Genomic DNA, 23,805 nt, shown 5'->3' on the forward strand with positions numbered 1-23,805 from the left:
CTGGTACTAAGCCTCATCTTTCTTTAAAAAAATCGTTCTCAGTCTTTTTCATCTTTAAATTCCAAATGCGTTGGGCAATTTAACACCAGAGTAGTTTATAATAAACGTGATCCCAGCACAGTCCTGGATTTCTGGATTTTAGATGAGGGTAATTTCTCCACAGTGTTACCAGGCTGCCATCTCGTGGGAAAAAGAAACAGTTGAAGCCAGAAGAAAACCTTATTCCTTAGGTTGCAACAGCAGGTAACAACGTTCCAGAGGCTCTCTCAGGCGTTTATAGCATGGGAAAATTTTCTGTTTTCCTTCTGTGGTTGCAGTGGTTGAGCTGTGTTGTTTTAATTCTGCCCAGCTCTTTCTGGGAAAACCTGTTACTTTCATTCCCAGAATGTTAAATCAGCTTCTAGTTAACACCTTTTGTAAGTGGGCTGAATTTTGGTGGGGTTTTCTGGCCTATCTCATTTCCTAATTTAGGCCAGATCAAGACAAATTTGCTTTTGTAGATGAGGCCTTTGAAAATCAGCTTTTATCTAAGCTCGTTATCTCTGCTTTCTGGGCAGTTACAATGCTGTACTCTGAACTGAGATCTTGTCCAAAGAGATGGTTTAAAGTTTATCCTTCTTGTCACAATTCCCACTCACATCTGTGTCCTGTTCTCTTTTCCTCCTGCAGTGCCCCAGCACCCACACAGAGCTCAGAATTTCATTGTACTTTGCCAAACTGCAGATCTCTTTAATCCTTTCCAATTCTTAGCGTGCTCATGGGCAGAAAAGCTGACAGAAACATGGGCTGATGGGCAAAGGAGTGCTAGAGTTCATTCTGTTGCATCAAATTTGGGTTCATTAGTACTTGAAGGGGATTAGAAGCAGGTTGCTCTTCTGGATATGACTTTTGGTAAAGGACTTTGTCTCAGCTGAGGTAGTTCTGACACATCAACACAGCCAAAGGCTGGGAGCAGTCTGTGAGATCAGTGAGTGCGTGTGGAGGAGTGAAGCTGACAGGGAAATAATAGCAATTAATCTCCCCTCCTTTGTCAATTAATCCCAGTACAGTCATGCTGGGTAAACAGCTTATTACTTCATATTAGGATCACAGAACAACTTTGTGAAGCTTCCCATAATGTTTCTCTTCAAAACACATTTCTGTGGCAGCTTAGATCTGCCATGAACTTGGGTTTAAGCTGCCTCCACTGATTAAAGTGAACTTGCTACTCTGATCAAGAATGCTTTCTTGGGGCAGCAGGGGTTCCTTCTGTGTGTTTGCTTCTTCAGTCTGAGGAATTTGGGGAGTGTTGGGATAACAATGCAAGTCAGGAGAAATTCCTTCTTTGCAAATTAACTGCTTCAGTGCTCTCTGTGTAGTGCAGGCAGATGAACCTTCTTTCTGAAATGGAGTTGTTGCAAAAGTGGTGCCTCGTTCCTGAGAACAACACAGCAGGTCCTGAAGAGTCTGTTCAGCACAAGGTTTGTGCTTTAGCAGAGGATATAGGTACCCTGAGAGGATACAAGAAGTATGAATCAAAAAATTGCGTGGGTACTAAATGAGGTGCGAAGGAGAGGGAATCCTGCATGCTCTTGGAAATTATGTCAGCTGTGGTCAAGAGACAAAGCATATTAGGAAAAATATGTCTTTTAGGGAGAAAAGAAATCCAACAAAATGAATTCTTCTTTTTTTCAGAAATGGTTTCAGTCCATCAGGTATTTATAGGCAATAGGCTAGGCCAGGACTAGAAAAAGACAGATACCTCCATTTGACATGGACACTGATTTTTAACCTGCAAAAATGTTATCACTGAAGTTTGGATCATTCATTCTTTAAAAACTTTTAAATGGCCTAAGTGCTCCCACTGGAGCTGAAGCTGTGCTCAGGCAGAAGAGGCTGTGTCCTGCAGCTGGCACTGTGGCACTGGGCAGCCCCGATGAGGGGGGCTGAGCTGGCACTGCCATCACAGGCACCCAGCCCCAGGCACTGGCACCCTGTGATCATGGGAGCATTCTGAGCTCTCCTGTGCACGGCTGAGGAACACTTCTACTTTCATGAGAAATCAGAAGGTGATGTGGTGTGAATGTGTCCCAGTATAATTGGAGAGCTTATTGACCATCTCACTTTGTTCAGCCATAATGTCTTTGTCTCCCTACAGAAGTAGAAACCTTCTGTGCAGCAGCTATAAATGGTGGCTCTGTAAGGGTGCCAGCCCAGATCAAATGGGCTTGAATTCCTGGGTCATGGGTCAGGAAATAAATGGGAGATGCTTCTTCCTTCTAACCACCTTTGGATAGATGTAATTTTTTTGTGCAGGTATTTCTTAAGTCAGATTTGTTTTAGAGATGGAGCCTCTAGAGCAAGGGCAGCTAAAAGGTTAAGATATTAAAGAGATTAGAGGCCTGTTCCACCTTCAACCAAATCCCTTTTGGTAAATATAGCTGAAGGGAGCTAGGCAGCCCTTGGTGAAGCTCCCCCCTTCCCTTCCCTTCCCCTCCACGTTTCTTCTCCCTGCTGGATGACAGCTCCATGTTAATCAGACCTTTTGACTTCCCTGTCATCTGATCAGAAGGCTGTGAGTGCTGCAGTCCAGAGCCTGCTTGTGCCTGGTGCCAGGTGAGAGCAGAATCTGTGCTGGGTGCATTGGCTGTGATGGATTTCCAGTGTCCAGGTAGACTCTGTGTGTGTATGTGAGATAAATGTGTGGGTGCATAAACCAAAATAGGCATCTTTCTGAAGACATTGAATGTTGTGCAGTTTTCACAGTTGTTACACTTTATTGTTGCAGTAGTGGCTGAATGTGCACAACTGCCTGTTTGTTTTCTCCTGAACAATAACAGAAGTAGCTAACAGAGATAATGTTCCAAATCTCTGCTGGGATAGGTCTGTGTGTGCACAGGTCTGTGGCTATCTGAGAAGTTTTGACTCCAAATACTCACTATATCCCTCCCACTTCAAGTATCTGTAAAAGTGACTGGCATGTTTGGACTGAGTAAAACTACAAAAGTGAAATAGCTAGGGGAGTTGTTGGAACGCTTTTTAAAATATCTTAGTGATACTGCTAATGGAGATTCCAGACAGTGACATGTGGGAGGTTTTGTTTGCTTGGACCTGACATTGATACAAATAGAGACTCCAAGTTTGGGGAAAGGCTCTCAGATAACATTTCTCCACAGAAATAAGAAACTTCTCTGGGTCCTTACAACACAAAAATACAACTCTGCCTCCAGAAATTTTGAGATATGAAAGTAACTAAACTAAAAAACAAACTAAAAACAAACTCCAGAACCATGGTGGAAAAAGGAGACTGCAACAACTAATTTAGTAAGGTGGCTAATGAGAAAAAGAGAGTTTTGATTATGTACTGCCGTGTGTGAACCCGTACATTCAGCATAATGCAGGGAATTTCCTTCCATCCAGTTTGACTTCAGAGAAACAGACCCATGGTCATTAAAACCTTTTCTTAGTGAATACAGCAGAGTGGAAATGTCTGTGCTCACAGATCACAGGGAGAAGGAAAACTGCCTGATGGACCCTGATTCCCTCCGTAGTGAATGTGCAGCAGGGCCCAGGTTCACTCTGCTTTTGGAACTCCCCTTGTTCCTATAGTTTAGATATTGCACAATGGTGGAAATGCAGCTTTTTGGCTTAGCCTATGAGAAGAACATTTTGGCCTTATTCATGGAATTTGGCAGCTTCACCTGGGCTGCTGCAGGGGCAGGAGGCTGTCTGCTGGCTTTGCCCTGCTGGGCTGGGGCTGCGGGCACTGCTGGGCACTGCGGGAGGCACGGAGCAGGAATATGCTGGGAGCACACATTCCTGGTGTCAGCACGGACAGGGGCCAGCTGGGAGGGTCAGGGCCGGGCTGGATTAGACCTGGCTCAGGGCAGGGCTCTGCTCCCCCGGCTCTCGCTGCAATCCCTTCCGTGGGGCTGGCACCAGCGAGCGCCTGCACACACTGCCCTCTCAGCCCAGCCTTTTTTGGCATCCCTCCCCCCCTTCACCCCCTTTTTTTTTCCCTTTACTGTCACCAATGTCCACAAGGAGTCGGCCATGAAATCTGTGCTGATTGGCGTGATCCTGAAGGGAGTTTTTCTGCTGGCAGGTAATGAGATGTGTACAGTGCTTGCAGTGTGTCCTGCCTGTGTGTGCCTGCCCGGAGCAGGGGCTGCGTGTGTGATCAGTGGTGCCTGGAGGCATCAGGAGGAACCAGAATTGATTAGAAAGGAAGAATGATTTTATTTTGAAGAGACCTAAAGTTTTGTTTTGGAAACTTGAAGGTGAGGAATTTCCTTGTTGCACGGGTCTGGCTGGCAGCTCCAGGGTCAGCGTGCTGCAGTTGTGCCCTGCGGGGCAGTGCCAGAGCCGGCTGTGCCCAGGGGAGCTCTGGAGGCACACGGGCCACTGCTGGGAAACGTTACTTTGGCTTTTTACTGCTGCTTTTTGCAGTTGTCCTTTTTCCTTTATTGATTGAAAGCTGCCTCATTGAGAAGTAGGTTTGGTGGCTGGAACTCGGGACGAGCCCTTTGGTGGTCAGAGCCTTCCCCAGCTCCTCCCGGGAGAGCGGCAGAGCAGGGGTTGCCATGGAAATGGCAGTAATTGTGCAAATCTAATTGTGTCGGGGTCCGTTTGTTGAGGCTAATTCTCTGCCTACCCCCTCTGCCTCCCCTCCTTTTCCCTTTTGATAATCATAATACAATCCCTAATTAGGATGCAGCAGGGAAGGGTCGTTAGGAATTCAGCTGCCTTAAGGAGAGGGCAGGGCGGTGCTGGCCGGGCAGCCCTGCTGAACTCCCGTGTTTCAAGGAACAGACCTTGTCCTTCAAGGTTTTTTGATATCTGACAGCTAAATTAGAATATTTCACTTCATTTGTGCTTATTCTTTTAACATTTTATGTATCTGTTGAAGTATATGATTCTTACACTGTGTACAATGAATCTTTGCTTATTAATAGCAGCCAGTAAATCATTCCCTCCATTGAGGCAGTGCTGAGCTGTGTGGATTTAATCCCACTTGCATCTACAAAACAGGACTGTTCCCACCACAGCGGTAACACTGAGCGTGGTGAAGGATTTGTATTTGAATCTACTGGAGGCTGTGAAAACTCAGCCACTTCTGAGTGTTTCTGACCCAGTCCTTGTGGCTTGGGACTGTTACCTCAGAATTAAGGGAATGTTTGAAATCCTTGACTCCAGATAGCAGCCTTTTAGATACCACTTGTCTGATTTTCAGATAACAAGTTCCACTGCTTTGCTATTGTTAGTCTTTAACTAGATAAGGAACTCATTAAACGTTTGAAAGTCTCCTAATGGTGTAATGAATCAGATTGGTGGCTTTTACTATTGATGGAGTAAACATTCAGCTGTGAAATGTAGAGCAAACAGAGGAGAGTACTACTTGTTTACAAGGAGAATAACTTGGTTTATTGTTACGTGTTTTTGGAACAGAGTCACGTCCCCCAATTTTTTTTTTTTTTAATAAACCTGAAAAGGGATGCCTATGCTGCTCTTAGAAAAAACAATTAGTGTTGAACAACTTCTTAATATCTACTTCCCAGTGGGTCTGCAATGACACAACTGTCCATGTCCTGGAGAAGATTGGAATAACAGATATCCAGGAAATGATCTGTACTTTTGGAAACTGCAGTGATGTAGCTCCAGCTAACTGCTTAGTAAGTCTTCCAGGAAAAAAAATTTCATTAGCCAGATTTTTAGAGCTCTTGTGCAATCTACTTTTCACCCATTTCAAACAAATAATCTGAGAAATCAAACCAGCTGCATCCCTTGGGAAAGCCTGGTGTCTAATCCGCCCCAGCCTGGGCTGTGCACCTACCCCAGGTGTGAGGCAGGGGGGCTGGGGGGCAGGAACAGCCCAGGCAGGTGCTGCCCTGCCAGAGAGCTGAGACCTGCTCAGGCTGGGAATGTGGAATGGGAAAAAGGGCCTCTCCTGCCTCCCAGCCTTCTCAGAAATGCAAAAATTCACGGCATCTCTCCTTTTGTTATCCAAACCAATGTTATCTTCCCCTCATTGTCTTGGTAAATGTCAGCAACTCTGATCTGAAACAGCAGCATCTCGAGGATTTGGGACTGTACCAAACCTCTTTCCTTATTCAACAGCTTCTCCCCTTAAATCTGACTGCAGACCTGCCTCCTGCAGCTTGCAGAGCCCTCCAAGGAAACCCACCCGTCTTCTCCCAGTCTGGGATTCTCCAGGCCCAGTGATGTCCCTTACACTCTGTTTATTCCAACACATTTCCTTCATAGCTTTGTGCTGCAATCTTAATTCTGTCCCTGCTGTTCCTTTGCTGAGCAAGCCCAACAGTAAGAGCAGGAGGGCTGTGCTGAAGATACTGTTTCTCACAGAACAGCTCTGGCACATCTGGAAAGTGCAGAACTAGAGCCTTGCATTTCTCTTTCAGTGCTTCCCAGAGCTCTGTCCCTACCCTGGCACAATTGGACAGTTTGGAGCTGGAAGCTGATGCTTATCTCTCTGCAGAGCTCAGGGAACAAACCATCACTGCAAATATTCAAGAACCTGTGTCTTTGCTAAGTTTTTATTTTTAATCACACATCAAGTCCAGCTCCAGTGCTCCTAGTGCCCCATCTCCCCTCATCTCTCTGCTCCAGGCAGCTCTCTAATCTCTTTGACATGCACATTCTGTCTAGTGGCTTTTCTTTCCAAATGTCCTTTGTGTTTTGATTCCCCTCCTTTGTGTGTGAATTCCTTCTTTTTCTTCCTGCTGCCCTCGTTGTGCTTGCTGGCTGGATCGGGTGTAATGCTATTAGATTGGGATAATCCATGCTTGGTTTATCTGTGGGACTGTCTCTGAAGATTAGTGAAAACCAATGTTATAGGCTAGATAAAGTGAACAGGGCTCTTCTGTCAGTCTGGGATGCTCAGGAAAATGACAGCAGATTTTCATTAGCCAGATTTGCTAATTTACTTGAGCCCCATTGGGATCCATGTGCTGCCAGGAGACAGAACAGCAGTGAACCTCACCCAGTTCATTTCTGCAGGACTGGGCAGAACTGAAATCAGCTTAGTGCCAGCATGGCAGAGTGCCTGTGGAGCATGTTGTGTTTGTTGTTTGGTAATGAATTGGGTTTTGTGAGTTTTACAACTGGTGGGTAGTCTTGGAATTGCATTTTTTTAACTGGGGCTTCCCAGTAACTTCCCATTTTACTGCTGTCTGCAACACTGGTGCCTGTAACATGCTCCAGTCAGATCTATAGACCTACCTGGCCTTTCAACATACCAAATCTACTAAGAAAAAAGCATGAATTCCTTGTCTGTGCTGTTTTGGGTTCTTCCATACCTTCTGCACATTGACTGCCTGTGGGGTTTGAGCTTGGGACAGGACAGCAGTTGGTGGGGGGATTTGGGCTGACAGGCCAAAGCTCTATAAATAGCAGCTGGGAGGACACAGAAGTTTGATTTTCTTGCTCTTGCATCGTGAGCAGGACCCTCTGAGTGGGTGTGGGGCTCCTTGCTGGCAGCTGCTCCCTGGAGAGAGCTGGGGAGGGCTGTGCCCAGCAGGCTCTGGGAGGGCGTCCCAGTCCCACGCTGAGATCCCGTCTCTGAATCTCTTTCACAGGTGTGGAATGTGCTGTTAACATCAATGAGTGTGAGGAGGGTCCCTGCAAGAACGGAGCTGTCTGTGAGGATGGCATTGCTGACTATTCCTGCCACTGTGCCCCTGGCCAGGATGGCATTACGTGGGGAGGGAAGAACTGCTCTGTCCAGCTCACTGGGTGCCAGACGCACGACTGCCAAAACGAGGCCTTGTGCATCCCAACCTACCAAGCTGAGAGCCACGGGCACCTGTGCCAGTGCCAGCCTGGTTTCTATGATGCCACGTGCTCGACACCAACGACGTTTTCCTTTGCTTCCAGAGGGTATCTCCTCCTTGAGCTGCCCCAGAGCAGCGAGAGCGGGCAGGGCGCAGGAGGAGGCAGCGTGTCCCTCCGCTTCCGAACCACTTTGCCCAGCGCTGTCCTTTTTTACCGAGGCCATGAAGCTGAGTACCTGTTCCTGGAGCTCTTGGATGGCATCCTGCATGCAGAGCTGAAGAGGGAGGGTGTTGGCTACCCGCTGCTCCTGCAGGGGCTGAGAGTGGATGATGGCCAGTGGCATGAAGTGGAAGTTGTTGTGCACAGCGCGGTGCAGCTGAAGCTCTGGCATGGCTCTTGTGAGGCTGGGGTCTGCCTGCAGAGCTCTCCTGTCCCAGCGGGCACTGCTGTGATCCCACAAGCCTTCCTGAATCTCTATATTGGAGGTGCTGAGGATCCACTGGCCAACAAGACCCGCAGCCAGCAAGGCTTTGTGGGCTGCCTGCAGGACCTGCGGGTGGACGCCGAGGCCGTGCTGCCGGCGGCTCTGGCGCTGCGGGGCTCGTCCCCGGCGAGGCCGGGCTGTGACCGCACCGAGTGGTGCCTCTCCCAGCCCTGCCTCCACGGGGGGCTCTGCCTGGACCTCTGGGCCACCTTCAGCTGTGACTGTGCCAGGCCCTATGGGGGCCCAGCCTGCTCATATGGTAAGTGCCACGGGATTGACAGCTGCCAGCTCACAGGTACTGGCGAAGCTTGGATGTTAGCTCTGGAAAATAGGACTTTATATTTGACCAGGGGGAAAAATAAAGCAAAAGCCTTTGTGAATAAAATCCTAATTGATCCCTTTCCTGTTGTTTGCTCCTGCAGGAATGACTGTCATTTTTGTGGTGCAGGTTATTCCTGGTAGAGCCAGAGGCTCTCACTTCATCTTTTAACAGATCTGTGTGAATGCAGGGAAGCAGGGAAGTTGTTTTACTGTGAAAAGTTGATCTTGAGGTTCTGAGTTGAGGATGAATAGGAATGTATTGCTTTGTTGAAGGAAGCTCTTTGACAATTTTGAGTTAAAATTGTATCTATTTGCATTTTTTGCTCCTGTAAGGCTTGTATTAGTATTGGGGTTTTTTTCAACTCTTCTGAGCAGTAGTGTGAATATGACAAGCACTGCTGTTACCAAATTTACAGATTTTAAAAGCAACTCTGTATCTTGAGTTTCTTGAGTAAGTCCTTGAGTAAATCTGCTGGATTGGCAAGGACTCTGTTAGACCTGTGTTTCACTCTCATGCTACTTGGAGATTTGAATTTGTGCTCTCCAGAAGAAGCAAGGACACATTCACCTACTTCTTAGTGTCATGACCTGTGGGGAGGAGCGTCATTAATTACCCTGGCACACGTAGAAAACATTGAGAAGAGACCTTTGCCCCATTCCTAAGGAGCTGCATCCCTGTGCTAGCTGCATTCCCTTTATCTCTGAGCTGAAGTTTGTTTCTTTTCTCTTCCAGAGCGCCCAGCAGCAACATTTGGCCTAGAGAATTCCACCAGCTTTGCCTCTTTCACCCTTTCTGACAGCCTTGGTGCAAACTTCAACCTGTCCTTTTTCCTGCGCAGCCGGAAGCCCGACGGTTTGTTGCTGCAGGTCTGCAATGGGACAGGGCCCTGCCTCACCCTGTACCTGAGGGATGGCAAGCTGAGCATAGAGACATCCCCTGCGGACACTGTGACCTTTCCAGGGAATGTGGTTGATGGGAGAAGACATTTGATAGCCCTGTCTTTCCAGGGAGGCTCTGTTGGTGCCCTGCAGTCAGACACGTTCGTGGAGCTGGGGCAGCTGCCAGCACAAGCCCTGGGTGCTGGCTCTGAAGTGTTCATTGGGGGACACCCAAACCCCAGCAGGGCTGAGCTGTGGGGGGGCTGTTTCAAGGGCTGTTTGCAGGACATCCAAATCAACAGCCACCAGATACAGTTTTTCCAGGCAGAGAATGACAGTTTGCCAGAGGAACTCAATAGGACTCAAACTGGAAATCTTGTGAACGGCTGCATCTCTGATGACACCTGCAAGGTATGTGCTGTGTTGTGTTTGTCTCTGTGTGTGCAGGGGTTCATTGCAGTTCTGTTATTACACAAAAGTCTGATGTTGCTGATACCAGAAAGGAGGTTTTTGATGTATTGAAGAACACATGGTTCTCTGTGCTCCCACTTCACTCAGTATGCTACATATGATTTAAACACTGAGTTTTCTCAAGCTCCCCTGTAGTTTTTGTGGTTTTTAGAACTTGGGCAGTGGCTTTTGTGCTGCCCATCTCCACTTTGCTGAGCCCACATAAGTTCCAGACTCCCCTCCCTAACCTGTAATCTTGCCAGCCCCTCCTTTCATCCTGTTCCAGTTGCACAACAATCCCTTCCCCAGGAATCTGCCATTTCAACAACAGAAGCTGAAGGAGCTGTCTCCATGTGCCCGTGGGTCAGAGCCTGGCTCTCTGTGCCACACCTGGTCATGGGGAGGCCAAACCCCCTGATCTTGCCCTTCTTGCTCGTGGTGCTCTGAAGTGTTGTCACACCTGTGGTGTTAGGGGTGTCCTTCTGGTGACAGAACTTGGTGAGCTTCTTGGGAGCATCACAGTTTGTTTCCTCCATTCCTCACCTGTGCTTTTGTGCCTTGTTCTTTGCCAGATTGCTGGAGTTTCTGTTGGTCAGTGCTGTGCACAGGGGAGAGCAGGGCTCAGGAATTTCTTGTACAGAGGCCCTTGTGCTTCCCTCACTGCTCTTGAGTAATTGTTCCATTTCCCTCTAGTCTTGATTCAAATGCTGCTTGTGCTCATCTTCATTGTCACAATTCTACCAAACTCTCTTAGACCTCAAGATTAATTTCTGTGCCCCTAAATTCCCCTGTTTTGTTTTTCAGTCTGAGCCATGTCAGAATGGTGGCAGATGCATTGTCACTTGGAATGATTTCCATTGCAGCTGTCCAGCAAATTTCACTGGGAAATTTTGTGAAGAGAAAGTCTGGTGTGAAAGTGACCCATGTCCTGAAGCCACCACCTGCATAGATGTTGTGGCAGGATATGTGTGTAAGTTCTGTTCCCCTGCTTGTGTGTTGGTAAAACCCCTCCCCATTCCCTGTCTACAATCAATGTTCCCAGTTTGTGTTGTTGAAAACAATACAAACACATGCTGCAAGGAGGGCACAGAGTGGTGCCCAGGTACTGCTGCAGGCAGCATGGGCTCTGTGGGCTCACCCTGGGTGTGACAGACACCAGCTGAGGAGTAAAAATTGCTGCCTGAGAGCTGGATATTATTACAGGAGGTGCAGTTGTAAACAGGAAGAGCTTTAAGGCTGCCAGCAGCTCGCCTGTAATCCTGCTCACACTCAGCTTAGGGGTTCTTAGGGAGAGAACCTGCCAGGGGTGTGCCATTGGTCTGGCTCAAACAGGACACCAACTGTCTTTGAAATCCCTCGTGCTCTCCCCCTTTATTTGTAGGTCTGGCCAATGCAACATTTGATGGTAATGCTGCCATAGAATTTACCACCAACACGTCAGTGACCAGAACTCTGAGCAGCCTCCACGTGGACTTCAGAACCAGAGATGAAGATGCTGTTTTGCTCCGGGCTGTGGAAGAGGTGGATTCTGTCCAGGTAGCCATTAAGAATTCCTCCCTGCTTGTTGAGATCAGGAGTGGGAACAGCATCGAGGGCGTCAGCTTCGTGAGCGCGCAGCCCGTCACGGACGGGGCCTGGCACAGCGTCTCCGTGTCCATGGAGGAGCCGCTCGCGCCCTGGGCCCGGTGGCTGCTCCGCCTGGACGGGGCGGTGAACGTGACTCTGCGGGGCAGCGCCGGCAGCCTGGACTTCCTCAAGAACAACGCATCGGTCGTTTTGGCCGAGAACTTCACGGGCTGCCTGGGCCGGGTGCACATCGGGGGGCTCTTCCTGCCCTTCCCGCCCCAGCAGCCGTACCCGCAGGCCGAGCAGTTCCGGCGGGCCGGCCCGGGCAGCGTCCGCCTGGGCTGCTCCGGGGCCGACGTGTGCGCCTCCAGCCCCTGCCTCAACGGCGGCACCTGCGAGGACCTGTTCGACGCCTTCCGCTGCGGCTGCAGCGCGGGCTGGGCGGGGCAGCGCTGCCAGGCCAACATCGACGACTGCCAGCCCAGCCCCTGCGTGCACGGGGACTGCGTGGATGCCGTGGCAGATTTCCAGTGCGAGTGCTTCCGGGGCTTCATCGGGAAGAGGTGTGACATCAACGTGGACGACTGCGTGCGGCACCAGTGCCTGAACGGAGCCACCTGCGTGGATGGCGTTTATGGATACTCCTGCAGGTGCCCCCCTCAGTACTCCGGGCCTCGCTGCGAGTAAGTGCTGGGGCTGGGTGATGCAGGGGGCAGAGGAACTCCCCGACAAACTGGACTTTTACTTTGGGACACTTTGGGAAAATTTTTCATTGCAAGCATCTCGTAGGTAAAGAATCTAAATCCTGCTGTGACTTGGAAGGTGCTGTGCAGGTCCAGACCCTCACTGACAGGGGTTCAGCCTCGTACAGGATAAGGATCCTCCCTTTTGATGTGGGTTATCCCGTGCTACCTTTCAGAGCTGTTTGAAGGGCACATACTCTGGCCTGTTGTCATTTCCCTCTAGCACTCCCCAAGATGTCCTTCTTTGTGACTTGATTCCCCTCTGCCATATTCCTATGCTGATTTTAAACAAAACATTTTGTGCCAGTTCAAATGGAACATGGAGTCAAATACTGACATGGCTGCAGTTCAGTTATCTGATCTATCCAGGATGATTTTCCTGTTGTTCCTGCTGCATGCTGGGACAGACAGTTACCTGGTACTGGCATTATCCTTCCTGGGGCCTGGCTGTACTGTTCCAGCAGTGTCCTGTCCCTACCTATATTTTCATTAGCAAGAACAGACCTGTCTGAGCACTGACAGAGCTCCTGTCTGTTCCCAGGGCAGGATCCAAGGAATATTCTGATGTTACAGATGATTTCTGAGACTATTTCCTTTGTCACTTATGTCAAACTCCTTCCTAGAAATACCAAGGGCTGTGTTTATGACCCTCGCCAGCCCCGTTCTCCCCAGCCCCAGAACACTCTGCCCTTCCCCAAACCCCGAGTGCTCTAAAGGCTGTCCCTTGCTCTCCCCAGGTGGCCGTTCCCCCCTCAGCAGTGTGGCAAGAACTTCACCTGCTTGAACGGTGGCAGGTGCATCACTGAGAGCTGGGGAGCCAACTGCTCCTGCAGGCCTGGCTTCACTGGAAGGAAGTAAGTGCTGCTTTGGGACCCAGAGCTGCAGTCCTGATCTCAGTGGGTGGCAGAGCAGGGCCACTGCCTCACCCTCCTCCATGTCCCTGTGCCAGTCAAGCAGCTGCTCCTAATGGGAGCACGAGCTGCTGGAGCAGAGGGAGGCTTCAGATCACCCAGCTGCCAACACAGTTTGTGTAGCAAGAACTGCTTTCTGAGTCTTTTCAAGCACGCCAGCTGTGCTGGAGACCTGTGCTGGCCTCAGTCCCATAGAAACCACGACAGGAGGGCTGGTGTGAACAGGGGACAATTTCGAGTTGTTTGACTCCAGAGAAAGCACCTGGAGAAGCTGCACTGGGCGCTTCTCAAACAAAAGAGGCTTTTTTGGACTGGATGATCTTGTGTTCTAATGGCACAATGACAATTCTAATACACTCTTCCTTCCCAGCTGTCAAATCAACATAAACGAGTGTGACCCGAACCCGTGCCAGAACGGGGGCACGTGCCAGGACTCGGAGAACCGGTACGAGTGCGTGTGCAGCGCCAGCTACACCGGGGAGCGCTGCGACATCAACGTAAGCACCGCCCCGCGGCCCGGCCCGGCTTGGCTCGGCCCGGCCCTGCCCCGCGCCCTGACCCAGCCCCGGGCCCCGACCCGGCCCGGCTCGGCCCGGCCCCGCGCCCTGACCCGGCCCGGCCCTGACCCGGCCTCCGGGCGCCGCTGGGGCTCCTCCTGCTCCTCTCCTGCCTAAGGCACAGCTGGGGAATCCCGAGTGTTTTTTTTCTCTGCAGTGCTGCTGCTTATTGCCTCCAGCATATAAACAACTGCAGTAAATGCTCCTCAGTATCTGCATGTGCTGCCATATGGCTTTTGGGGCTGTCTCTGCACATCTCCACAGATTTCACAACTCTTTGGACAAAAATCCAACTCCTGCAGTTGACCCAGGTTCCTGGAGAGTGGAATTTCATTTGGTGTTTTATCTTGGATAAGAGTTACTAAACACCTTCCCTCTCCAAAGATCATCTGAGTAGAAATGGATGTTTGGAGAAGGGAGGTTGGATAGAGTCAGGCCAGGAGTGTTCAGGGCTGTGTGAAACAGCTGAGCCTGTCCCCGAGCTGCTGCCCCGGCCCAGCTGAGCCCTCCCCGTGCATAATCCAAGTGTTTGGGGTGGGGCTGGGATCCTTCCTGGGCGAGATGGGCTCCCTCTCTGCTTTCTCTGTGAAGCTGTTGCATGGTCAGGCAGCTTCTGGGTAACCTGGGAATGTACTAACCCATCCTGCATGGAAGGGGCTCTGTGCCAGGCGGGTTTGCTGCTGTTGCTGTTACCCAGGGCTCCAATGCACGTGCCAAGGTCACCCTGACGTTTCCAGTTTGCATGCACAGACTCCTTCAGGCATCTCTATCTCCTCTGTCCCAGGACATTTCTGTGGATTCCTTGTATTCATTTTCATCTCCCTCCCCTTGCTTTTCTTCACTCTTTCCTTTCCTCCTGTGCAGCCAGGCCCTGGTGGGGCAGGGAGGGGCTGGGAATGGTGCCCAGCACCACCAGGGCCAGCTGGAGCTCAGCTGAGCTCCCCTTGCTCTCTGCTCCCACGGCAGCTGCAGGGGCCCTGCTGGAGGTGCAGGACTAACCTGCAGGGTCTGGACTAACCCCGCAGGGTCTGGACTAACCCGCAGGGTCTGGACTAACCCACATGGTCTGGACTAACCCGCAGGGTCTGGACTAACCCACATGGTCTGGATTAACCCACACAGCGCTGGCCTTTGGACAGGCTCAGGGAATCCCCCTGGACTTCAGGCGTTTGAAAAGGGCAGAGGGCTTCCAGATCCCCAGAATGTTCTTTCTTTGCTCTGTGACTTGAGCACAGACTGAATGGCATCAAAAAGCTGTAAATAATCCATCTTGAATTATTTTGGTTTTACCTCTAAGGTGGCCAATACCATGGTTAGCAGTAAGGAATATCTTATTTTTAAGCTTACTGTAATTTTAATTTTTTTTGTTTCATGACAAAAATTCCACAGTTGTTTTAGTTATGTTGTTGTCTTCCATGCCATCCTTGACTCCACCAGAATCTAGGGAATTCTCATTTCTTTCCTCATTACTTGGGCTTTTTATCATCTCCATCTCCCATCCATGTACTGACCTCTTCAACATCTGCCCCTTCCTGCTGCAAGTTCTGCAATTGTTTCACAGTTTAACAGCTTAATCAATTCTCTGCTTTGCCATTAAGGCATCATTGAACTTTTTTTTAGTATCAGTCCCCTGCTTGGGGAAATTTTTTGGGGTTACTAAAAATTCACATTACTCTGCATTAACTTTAAAGTTTTTGGTTTCGGAGTTTTTTTGTTTGTTTGTTTGTTTTGGTTTTTGTTTGGTTTTTTTTGCAACACTGGTCACAACTTTACCAGTGCCACCTGTGTGTTTTAGTCTGATATTCATAAGAAGGCACCTTTAAAGACTCCCACTGTAGATGCTGAGTAAACTGGCATTTACATCTTAAGGGGCTGTCTTGCTGTGAAAAAGTGCTGTTTTTTGCTTTTCTAAAACCCTTTTCCCCTCTAATCTGACCATTTTGGTCCGTTTTTGCAGTTATTGTAACCACTGGGGTTTCACTGTTTCTCCATTAATTTCTTTTACAGAAAGGGACTCCAGGTGCTCTGTTCCCCTCCCCACTAATTGAAGTAGCTGTCCCTGTAGCCTGTGGCTCTGTGCTGCTCCTCAGTATTGCTCTCATATTCATGGTGCTCACGGCAAGGAAGAGGCGCCAGTCCGAGGGGACCTACAGCCCGAGCCAGCAGGAGGTGGCCGGAGCTCGGCTGGAGATGGACAGTGTCCTAAAGGTGCCACCCGAAGAGCGCCTGATCTAGGCCTGCCGTGCCAGGAGCTGCACCCGCAGGGGCTGCCTGGAGCTGACCCAGCCCTGGCAGATCCGCCCCACCCCGGCTCCCCTCAGGCTGCCCAGAAGAACGGACACTGCGGGCAGCAGCCCCGGCTCCAGGGGAGCCTCTGCCCTCCCTCCTGCCCTGCCCTGCCCTGGCCTTCGCTCTTCTCAGAGGAGCTGAGGTGGCTCTGGCTCCTGTCCCCTCCCCGGCACGAGAGGCACATCAAATCTGCTTTCCAAGGCAGGGTGACCTGAGGCACCTGGGCAGGTTCAGCTCCCTGAGTCCCCCTCAGGAGCTGGGAGGGTCGTGGCTGGTTTGTGTATTCTGCTCTGGTTTTGTCAACAGCTGAAAAACATTCAAACTCTCTCACCTCAGGTGTGTGAGGTTTTCAGTCTTCAACAGCAACAGCAGCTGTGACCTCCCTGTGCCAGCCCTGTGTTACAGGGAATTGTCAGGAATGATCAAAATCCTTGTATAAACCAGCCTGGAATGCCATGGTTTTGTTAGACATTCCCATGGGTACCATGCAGGGAAGGAACAGGCAGGACTCCGGGGGTTTGGGCCAGTGCTGGAGCTGCTGCATGCTGGACTTGGGGTGTGCAGGAGGGGAGAGGGGAGCAGGAAAGGGGTCACCAGCCTCCTGTGCATTCCCTGTGCATTCCCTGTGCATTCCCTGGGCTCCGTGGGCCAGGGAGGGGCCGGGGCGGGGGAGTCCTGCCCTGCAGCGCTGCCAGCGCAGCGCGCTGAGGGAGGCGCGGGGGCTGAGGGCTGTGAGCTGCAGCTGCGTCCTGGTGGAAGCTCTGAGTAACTCCGTGTTCTACCACAGCAGCGAGTGTGGGCGCACCTCAGCCACTCGTCCGTGGTGGGAGCAGTCGGGGCCGCGGGGGCTGCCCTGCTTCTCGCACTGGCTGTAGCCACGGCCATTGCCATGAAGAGGAGGAGAGCGACTCAGGGAACCTACAGCCCGAGCCGGCAGGAGAAGGACGGGGCCCGCGTGGAAATGTGGAACGTGATCAAGATGCCCCCGACCGAGCGGCTGATCTGAGCCCGGGGTCACGCCCGGAGCTGCCCCGGGCCGAGGGCAGGGGGGGACAGCCCTGCCCGGCCTGAGCCCGGGCTGCTGCCGGCCCCTGGCACTGCCCCTGGCACTGCCCCCGGGCTGCTCACTGCGGCTCATCCCACACGGCGTTCCTGGCAAACTGCTCTGGCAGCGATAGCGGCAGGGCTGGGGAGCAGAACCCCCTGCTGAGGGCCAGGGGAGGGGGCAGGGGCTGTGGCACAGGGGGACACAGAAGCAGGCAGGACGGGGCTGTGGCACAGCCAGAGCCAGCTGGGCCCTGCTCCTGCAGGCAGCAGGGAAAGCACCCGAGGCAGCTCCAGTGAACGGGACTGAGCCACTGCATTCAGAAAGAATGTGAATAGTAAGTTTTTTTTCCAAAAAGACACATGCCTGTGGCTGCTCTGCCAGGCTAAGCCAGGTGAGTGAGTGCTGGGAAATCCTTCCTAGAGCTGCTGCTGCCCTTCCAGCTGGGCCAGAGCTGGCAGGGCAGTAAATCCCCCTGGGCTGTGCTGGACGTGGCTGCTGGAGCTTTCCCTGAGACTACACCAAACCACGGGAATATCTGAAGTGCCTTTCTGATCCTGAGGTGCCAGTTACAGTTTAACCTTTGTGAAAGGAGGACATTTCCACATTGTTTGATCCAGCTTGGACCATGGAACTGACCCTTGTGAGAGCATCAGGTGGTACTTGCTGGGCTGAGGGGGAGAAAGAAAGAAAGAGTTCTAGAAGTGACCTCTCTGGACTGACAGGTTTGGGCTTGCTGGTACAGGAGAGTGGAATTCAGTTAACCAATCTTTTAACCCAAATGAGGGTTGGTGTAAGTGACACAGCACCTGCTTTCCTCTGCACTAAAAAGGGTTTGATTTTGTGGCTTCACTTCTCCTGTGTTACTGTTTTAGCTGTTCAATGTGCTGTTTCTTCTTTAGCTTTATGTGGCAGAGGCTGTGGAAGGAAATGCAGCACAGCAGGCCAGGTAAGGCCTAAATTCATTAGTGTTTCAGGATAATCACAACAACTATCAATAAGGAATATCTTAGTACAGCATCTGCTTTTAATCTCCAAAATACTATTACAAATCAGAGTGGGAACCTGCCCGCTGTAGCTCAGTGCCACAAGAAAATGCTATTTATTCTGGTCTGCTTTTGGATTTTTTTTTTCTACTGTAGCTGTAAATGTTTCTGTAATTCCAAGCAAAGGGGGAAGCAGGGAACTACTGCTCATGTGCTCGTTTCAGAACAGATGTGTCTGTGTAGGAACAGGGCTGCAGCAGGCAGCTGCTGACAGGAGATTGAAAAGTTTAGAAAACAGAAAAAGCAGGAGTGGGAGACAGACAACATTTTGTCTGTAAGATCAGTTTCCCTGTAGCAGTGAAGAGTGGAAGGTGTGGTGCCAGCTGTGCCTGGAGGCAGCTGGAGCTGGCAGTGCCAGAGATGCCCGGGCTGCAGGTGGGAGCCTGTGGCTGCTCTGCTCTGCTGGCACTGCTCCTGTCCCTGCTGCTCTGGGCATTTTCCAGCTGCTCTTTTGGGAGTCCAGCACACTTTGGGAGCAGAGCCAGTGGCACTGCCCGCTCCCTTGGGGCTTTGGGAGCAGGTGAGGAGATTTCCTGTGGCTCTGTGCACAGCAGGCTCCGGGGCAGCAGAGCTGTGCCAGGGCACTGGGGCTGCTTGGCACAAACTCCTCCCTGGCCCGGGCAGGGGCAGGGGCTCAGCCTCGGGCCCTGTGGTGCCAGGCAAAGGCAGCTGTGGTTCCCTGCAGCCCGGGGGGCTCAGGGCTCGGGGGGCTCTGCCCCTCTACCCCAGCAGCCCAGGGCAGGTCCTGATTCTGCTTTTTCGCTCCTCTCCACACCTGGTGTTTCCTCTGCACAGAAATGAGGCCAGCAGGGCTGAGAAGAGCCTGGCCCTGCAGGGTGCTGGACACAGCCCCTGCTCCCAGAGCTCTCTGCAGCTCCCTCAGGGTACAAACCACAGCAGCTCCTCAGGGCTGCACTCCAAGCACCCAAAGCCAGTATTAGCAAAGGTGTTCAAATACTCTGTCAGTGTCTTGAGCATTTCTGCAAAATAATTTATGGAAGGTGGGGTTTTTTTCAATAATGAATTTAACTTTCTTTTGATATTTAATTTTTGAATATATTTTTTCACAAAACTGGACTGCTGTAGTTAATGATTATGATTCTGATTTCTTTTTTAATTGTAAATTTTATAATTTGTAAATAATTAGAATGTCCCTTCAAAAGAAATTTACAGTAAAATTTGGTTAAAAAGAGACCTGGTTGTTGCCTTGTGACTGTTTTTCCCTGAAGAACACCTTGCTGTCTGGATGGCTGATCGTGGTCTGCAAACACCCCCTGCACAGCTGCAGACTTTGCTGGCTGTCCACAGTTAAAGGATTCATTTTGGGATGATTTGTCACAGCCAGAGCCCTGAGCCAGGCCAGGCTGCAGCTTGGCCCAGCAGCAGGACAGAGCTGTGAACACAAGGGAGGAGCTCTGCTCTCTGTTCCTCACTGAGCTGCATTTCACCACCAATCCCTGACTGTGGGCAGCAGAGACTGGAGTGAGGGAAAGGGGCTCTGTGTGCAGTGCCTGCCCCATCCACAGCAGTGGCCTGGAAGCCTCCACCCAGAGGGAACAGGATGCAGAACTTTCAGCTCCTGTGCAGCAGCAGATACACCACAAACTTCCAAGAGGTTTGTCTTGTTTGTTTGTTTTTAAAATAAACTTGTTTCTTGTGTCAGGAAGCAGCTGTAAATAAGCAAAGTGCTACCAAACACAGGAACATGGACAAAGTCAAGTATAAGGTCACTGATGAGTAAGACCAGGAACACTTTTTATACTGGATTAATAAAAACATCCAAATTCCTTCTAGGGCTGAAGCAGAGCTGGTTCAGCTGTTTACACCTGGCACTATTTCCCCCTGTGTCCAAAGAATCAAGTTAGGCATTCCTGAGTTCAAATAAGACAAAAAAATCCCTAAATTCTAATCCCTGTTCTAAGGATAGTTCAATTCCTATGTTACAAGAAACCCCTAAAAAAGTCTCCTGCTTGCAAACCCTGCTCCAGAAGTGAGGGAAGTCACAAACCCCTTGTCCTCCTGGATCTCAGAGGTGCTAAATAAAGTGAAGGGTGAAAAAATGGGTGTTAAAACTCTTCATTGCCCCCAGCTGACTTAGCAAATGGTCCAAAATATGAGCAAAGTTACCAGAGATGGAAATGAACTGCAGAGGGACAGAATTCCTGAGTGGTTTAAAGCAGCTGTGGTGGGCTCCTCAGTGGGGGGTCACTGTGTGACATTGCTGAGTTCAGACAGGAGCCCTGCTTGGCACAGCAGGATTGTGCAGTGCCCATGCACATCCACCACAGCCCAGGAAGTTTTATTATCCAGCTCACAGCCAAGGAGCTCTGAAATGCCAGACTGAATTACATATAACATACTTATTCTGAACTCTATCAAATAAAATGGAACTGGTATCTTAGGCTTTAAATATTTTACTATTCAATACTAAACCCATCTGTCTTTCAACACAAAAAGAAAATACAAATCCAAGTGAATGGCTTGTCAGAGGAACAGCACTGTACAGAAACAGAATATGCCTGGAATACTGTGGTCTTCCCAAAGCCAGCAGCATTTCAGATATTATTTTTCTTTTGTACTGCCCAGACTCGAACACAGAGACAGCCATTCCCATTCCCCAGAGTAAGAAAACTTCCAATATAACATGAATAAAATAGATACATTGGAAATCAGATAAAGCTTTACAAGAACTTCCTCATGTGTCCAAGATGATTTCCTTTGTCAAAGGCTCAATGGTGATGTGATTCCCTCTGCAAGAGTGACAGGTTTTACACCAGAGTGGGCCCAGATACAAAACAAACCAAAAAAGCACCACTGAAGTGAAACAGAATGATCAGAAGCAGCTTTCCTGGGGATGCTGGGGCTCGTGTGAAATGTCTGAGACCAGCGGGGGCTCAGCACACCCAGCTGGCAGCCCCTGTGCCCTGTGCCCTGTGCCAGGCGAGGCCACGGAGCCCAGATCCCCCAGACCCCCTCCCAAGGCCCTGCCCTCAGCACACCAGGACAGCAGGACAGCAGGACACCAGGACAGGACACCAGCCTGCACCTGCACTCAGGAGCTGGGAACCTCGATACCCCACATCTCTTCTCTTCTTTGTAATAATCAAGTAAGATATTGTTACATTCCATTCATATACTGCAATTTATAATATTGAGAGATAATATTAAGATACACATATATAAGAACTAGGATACTCTTTATGGCCTCTATTTTCTGATGTATTTAACAAAACAAAGTCAAAAAAATGAAAACAATTGCTGGTGTTTCCAGTTTCCCAACAGAGATGCAGGACCAATCCCTGAGCAGCTGCTCTGTGCTGTGGTTTCCAGGCCTGTGACAACTCTGCCCTGGCTGTTGGTGTTCGGGGTGGGGGGAACCAGAAGTGCCACTGCAGTCCATGTGACAGCACATGGCTGGGGTTCAACGAGCACAAAAGAAACCAACAGATCAGTTCAGTGACTTGTGGGCTGCTGTGCTGCACTTTGCACGTGGGAACAAAACGTTGCAGCTCTGTGTAATGCCAGAAAAACTGACCCCATTCCCAGGGGCAGGAATGAACCCAGCAGGAATGAACCCAGGGTTGTGTCACGCTCCAGGTGTGCCAAGGACCGGAAATGCAGGGAGGGAGGAACTTGTGCATCAGTAGTGCTGCCTGAAAAGCTGTGTGTGGAAATCCCAACCCACCTCCCCTCACGCTTTGGTCAGTGCAGGAATCCCAGGGTTTGGTGGCAGGGAGTGAGAGCAGTGTCAGGGACTGGGGACTCTGACCTGTGGGCAAAAAGCTCTCGTGTTGAGTTGCAGCTCAGCGATGGTCCTGCAGCACTCCTGGCTCAGCCTTCCTTAAAAGAAATGCTTGGTTTTATGCTGGCTCAAAAAAACCAAAAAATCCCTATGTCACTTCCAAAAGGACACCAAGGCCATGGGGCATGTCACTCAAAGGTTTCCCATCGCTTTCTGAGCTGCTCCACCTTACCTGGTGTGGGTGACACGTCCTGCTTGGTCTTTTTTAACAGATCTTCAAAGGGATCTTTTGTCTCCTCAGATTTTGAGGACAATAACACCGACTCCAAGCCCTTGGCTGGCCTGGCAGGGACCAGAGGGGGTTCACTGGCCAGAAGAGCCAGGGTTTGTTTGGGATCTACCTTTGTGCTGGGCTGGCCCACCTGTAACGTTTGGGGTTTGGAGGGACCACCCAGACACGTTGGCTGGAGGGAGCTGGTGGGAGAAGGGCTGTGGCTCTGTAGGAGCAAGGAGCCAGCTGCTGGCACAGCTGGAGCCTGGCTGAACAGGTTTGGCATGGAGAGTGTGGCCATGTGGGGCTGAGGTCTCTGTGCTGGGTAGAAGCCGGCAGTGGGGGTTATGAAGCTGGAGCTGTATGCGTGACCTAAGGAGGGGGTGAAGGAGCCCCTCGGGGGTCTCACCAGGGACACTGGAAGGGCTCCTGGCAGTGTCTGGGTGAACGGGTTGGGTGAGGGCTGCAGAAAAGGCGCAGGAAGCGGGGCAGGGTAGCCGAGGGGCTGGGCAAAGGCTGCAGCTGCAGGAGGCACCAAGTCACTTGGCAGGGCACGGAGGGCGGGCGCGGGGGCCGGGCCCTGCGGGGCCCTGGGTGGCCAGGCCGTGGTTCTGAGCGGGTCCAGCAGGCTCAGCAGGAGCTCGCTCTCATTTCCTGCACCTTCCGTCCTCACCCGCAGCGGCTGCAGCAGCTCAGCACTGCTGGCAGCACCGCGCGGCGGCTGCGGCTGGCAGGAGGCACCCACAGACTGCTGCACCTCGGGCTCCAAGGACACGTGCCCAGCCCCAAAGGGCTCTGGGATAAGATCTGAAACCAAGTGGCTGCGCCCATGAGGGGTGAGGATTTCCGCTGACCCAGCTGCAGCCTGGTGCTTGGAAGCCCTGGGTGCTGGTGGTGGTGGCACAATCCCCAGTTCTGGAGTCTTTCGTCCCTGTGGCCTGGGAATGGTGATGTTCCCTTGAATGGCAGGATTGGATTCATCCTTTTCTGCAGGAGCCAGACCACTGTCTCTGCTCTGGGGTCTCCTGCTGATGGGGGGCATGTTACCCAGGGCAGCCAAGGGTCTTTCGGGAGAGCTTTGGGAATATTTGGTGGGAATAGCCATATCATCATGGCCCATGCTCCACAGCTTGTTGTAAGGGTGGGACAGCTTCATGCTAGGCACAATCCTGCTCCTCTCAGACACACCAAGATCCATTCTCTGCAAGAGAGCAGAACAAACATTAACTCTGCCTGATGTCCTCACAACACAGAGCAGGAAGTGAGTTCAGGCTGCTGCGAGGGAAGAGGATCTGTCCCCAGGCTGCCAGCAGTGCAGAGGGACAACAGCCAGGAAGGACAGAGAGGAACCAGCCAGGACTCTGCAGCTCCAGTTCCAGCTCTGCCACCATGGGCTTGTTCAGCTGGGACATGCTGTGCATCTGTCACAGCCCAGTAAGGAGCACACACCTGTGTCCAAGGCACAGAAGCTGAGAAGCCTCAATTGCTGCATGGAATAAGCTGAAAAATGAACTATCTGAATGTAATACTAAAATCAATACTATTATAAGGTAGAAATGACATTTGCTCCTTTGGTGTCAGATGAAGATGTTGGAGTCTGCTTTAGTTTAACACTTTCTGAGCAATGTTCCTTCACAAACAATCCCATTTCTTCAGAAGGGGATTGTTCAAATGATGCTTAGACCAAAATAGCCAGATTAAAAGAAAAAATAGTTTGGAAGGGACCTGAAA

The 23,805-nt window shown here is 50.9% G+C and overlaps 2 protein-coding genes across 13 annotated transcripts in view; one reads left to right on the plus strand and one right to left on the minus strand.

Annotated features, from left to right (window-relative positions):
• Positions 1 to 16,300, plus strand: part of CRB2 (crumbs cell polarity complex component 2) — a 54,112-nt gene extending 37,812 nt beyond the window's left edge. For all 8 annotated transcript variants that reach the window (XM_039730568.1, XM_039730572.1, XM_039730574.1 and 5 more), the window contains 7 exons: positions 7,575 to 8,513; positions 9,309 to 9,865; positions 10,709 to 10,874; positions 11,286 to 12,153; positions 12,951 to 13,067; positions 13,495 to 13,621; positions 15,689 to 16,300. In XM_039730568.1, the coding sequence (XP_039586502.1) occupies positions 7,575 to 8,513; positions 9,309 to 9,865; positions 10,709 to 10,874; positions 11,286 to 12,153; positions 12,951 to 13,067; positions 13,495 to 13,621; positions 15,689 to 15,916 (3,002 nt within the window). In that variant the 3' untranslated portion in view covers positions 15,917 to 16,300. The remainder of the gene's footprint in view (positions 1 to 7,574; positions 8,514 to 9,308; positions 9,866 to 10,708; positions 10,875 to 11,285; positions 12,154 to 12,950; positions 13,068 to 13,494; positions 13,622 to 15,688) is intronic.
• A 1,849-nt stretch (positions 16,301 to 18,149) lies between these two features.
• Positions 18,150 to 23,805, minus strand: part of DENND1A (DENN domain containing 1A) — a 152,164-nt gene continuing 146,508 nt past the window's right edge. For all 5 annotated transcript variants that reach the window (XM_039730577.1, XM_039730579.1, XM_039730576.1 and 2 more), the window contains one exon: positions 18,150 to 23,275. In XM_039730577.1, the coding sequence (XP_039586511.1) occupies positions 21,992 to 23,275 (1,284 nt within the window). In that variant the 3' untranslated portion in view covers positions 18,150 to 21,991. The remainder of the gene's footprint in view (positions 23,276 to 23,805) is intronic.

Source organism: Passer montanus, unplaced genomic scaffold (assembly GCF_014805655.1).
Source record: "Passer montanus isolate IOZ18808 unplaced genomic scaffold, ASM1480565v1 scaffold73, whole genome shotgun sequence".
Classification (NCBI taxonomy): Eukaryota; Metazoa; Chordata; class Aves; order Passeriformes; family Passeridae; genus Passer; species Passer montanus.